General features: G+C 38.8%; 1 protein-coding gene across 1 annotated transcript; it reads left to right on the forward strand.

Moving 5' to 3' along the window:
- Positions 1-581: 581 nt before the first annotated feature.
- LOC308371073 (intelectin-like) lies at positions 582-2,765 on the forward strand (the record flags this gene model as incomplete). Its single annotated transcript, XM_080845862.1, has 5 exons — positions 582-848; positions 1,220-1,378; positions 1,470-1,590; positions 1,799-1,902; positions 2,613-2,765. 5 exons carry the CDS (start codon positions 582-584, stop codon positions 2,763-2,765), a joined length of 804 nt encoding a protein of 267 aa, XP_080701988.1.
- Positions 2,766-3,065: the final 300 nt, after the last annotated feature.

Genomic DNA, 3,065 nt, shown 5'->3' on the forward strand with positions numbered 1-3,065 from the left:
TAAATCTGCCTAGATCAGGCCGTCCTTACAAACTGAGTGACCATGCAAGAAGGAGAATAGTAAGAGAGGCCACCAAGACACCTATGACTACTCTGAAGAAGTTTTAAGCTTCAGCAGCTGGTATTGGAGAAACTCTGCATACAACAACTTTTGGCTGGGTTCTTCACCAATTAAAGCTTCATGGAAGAGAGCCACATATATCTCCCTAGACAGAACTAGTATATTTATATATAAAGTCTTGAGTGGTCATACAATGAAGTGACTGATTGACAATGTTAATCAAACCATTTTTGAAAGGTTTATATTTCTTTATATATCTTTAAGGTGCTTCTAATGCTCTCGACACTCGTCTTTTCAATATTCTCAATGGCAACAAGGAGAAAATGGACAACCTTTTGAAAATGCTGGGCAGGTTAAGTTTTGCTGGACGTAGCTGCAGAGAAATTCAACAGAAATATGGTGCTCATGGAGGTGAACCCTTTTGTTCTGACAATTTACATTTAATTGACCCTTTTAGAACTGGTTTGACTACAAGTGATATCTAAACTAGATATGTATCCAATCCATTTTTGTCATTGATCATGCATGATTTAATTTCAGATGGTCTGTATTACCTCACCACTTCCAATGGGGTAGTGTACCAGACCTACTGTGACATGACCACAGCTGGTGGTGGATGGACACTGGTAGCCAGTGTGCATGAGAACAACATGTATGGGAAATGCACTGTGGGGGACCGGTGGTCAAGCGAGCAGGGAAGCAATCCCAACCGCCCTGATGGAGAGGGGACATGGGCCAACACAGCCACCTTCGGGACTCCAGAAGGTGCAACCTCTGATGACTACAAGGTAAAATCTTATTAACTTTCAGTACATCAAGCTCAACGAGGAACTGAGTGAGGGGAATGACAACATAATAATACTCCAGTAGCAGCCCATAGGTTGAGTATGAAGTATGAGCGGCATGACATTTCTCAACAGTTTCTGGCTAATTTGACCATGAGGAACAAAACTAGGGTGCTGTAACAAGGTAAAATCTTATTAACTTGCAGTACATCAAGCTTAACGAGCAACTGAGTGAGGGGAATAACAACATAAGTAATGACTGATTATATCTAAGAGTTAATGAGATTATATTCAAAAATATGTAAATATACCTTGATTGGACAGAATCCTTCACATGGGAGATTGAATATGATGTCCTCAATTCTCTTCCACAGAATCCTGGCTATTATGATATTGTCGGCGAAGATGTGTCTGTCTGGCATGTACGTAACAACGTTCCACTAAAACACTGGACCACTGCTTCCATCCTACGATACCACACAAAGACAGGGTTTCTTACATCCCATGGAGGAAACCTATACCAGCTTTTCAAGGTACATGGAACATCAAAGATGATTACAGACACACAATTAGTCACACACAAGTATTTAACTTAAAGTGTCTTTAATCCTGTATGACTTTTAGCGCTACCCAGTGAGGTATAATGCTGGAGTGTGCAACACCAACAATGGACCATCTATTCCTGTGGTGTATGACTATGGAAATGCTGAGACCACTAAAAACCTCTACAGCCCACAGTCTAGAAGTATGATAATCTAAAGCATTTTGTTATAGCAAGCAATTAAAATACACAATGACAAACTACGCTTACTTATACTAATTACTACTTCTAATATTCCTCCAACAAATCCTCCAAAGGAAATATAAATCTCACGTACCCATGTAACGATAGAAAATACTTGACTAAACATTGACACGTTGGATTGAGTTGTTTATTTGTTTTACTTTCACAGACGAATTCATTCCTGGCTTCGTCACCTTCAGAGTGTTCAACACTGAGAGAGCAGCCATGGCCATGTGTTCTGGAGTCAGACCCACTGGGTGCCACACTGAACACGTAAGAATGACCTCAACACAATGTCAATAATATCTGGATAATCGTGTTTTTATGGCATTTCCCTGCAACCATAGGGACTAGCACACGCTTGTAAAGGGAAGGGTATTCAGCTTGTTGCAATTTAGAACCTCACCACTAGATATCACTAAATAACTACACATTATACACTTAAAAAATAAATGTAAAAATGTAATTTCTAAATCGTGATAATATCCTTGTGAATATTGATTTTTAATTTGTCACTTTATCAGAATATTGCAAAGCGGTTTTCCAAAGAAATGTACTAAATTGTAATGTAACTATGGAGGAGCTTTTGTATATTTGAGTTGGGTCGATATGGGAATGAATTATCACAGAAAACACTGTTATCTGTCTGCTAAACCATATGGACCGATTATTTTATTCATACGAACAGGCTTAATTTTTAAAACTGATCTTCATTATCTCATTTGATTTGTCTAAGTCCGTAATAATACCAGACAAGACACTAAAACACTTAATGATGTGAGGTCCACATCCAGGAAAAATCCAGTATAGTTCTGGTGCTGAAACACATTGACAGCTGATTCTACATTGCTGTTTTTTGCAGGCTGTATTACCCTCAACATCTGTAATACACATTTTACTTCATGATGTGTAGTTTCAGTCTAGTGCATGTCTAGAATGTATAACATTATCAAATGTGTGCATTTCATGTCTTTTTTTGACAGCATTGCATTGGTGGTGGGGGCAACTTCCCTGAAGGTGATCCTCGCCAGTGTGGTGACTTCACAAGCTTTGACTGGAATGGGTATGGGACACATCGGGGGTGGAGTGCATCCAAAGATATTACTGAAGCTGCTGTTATGATCTTCTACCGCTGAGTCAAGAATGAGGGTCCAAAGATGAATGGTGGCAGATGCAATATTTGGGAATTCATTTGTGCTCATACTGTAGAGACTTTTACTGTTTTGGATTTCTGCTTATCCTGAATTAAATGCTGTTGCACAAAGGGTAAAAATACATATATTGTTAGTTGATAGATATTCTACCTTTACTCCCTACCCTGTATTACCGTAATTTTTTTCGCACTATAGGGCGCACTGGATTATAAAGCGCACTGTCAATGAATGGTCTATTTTCAATCTTTTTTCATATATAAAGCGCACCGGACTATAAGGCTT

This window comes from Sprattus sprattus, assembly GCF_963457725.1.
Source record: "Sprattus sprattus genome assembly, chromosome: 1".
Classification (NCBI taxonomy): domain Eukaryota; kingdom Metazoa; phylum Chordata; class Actinopteri; order Clupeiformes; family Clupeidae; genus Sprattus; species Sprattus sprattus.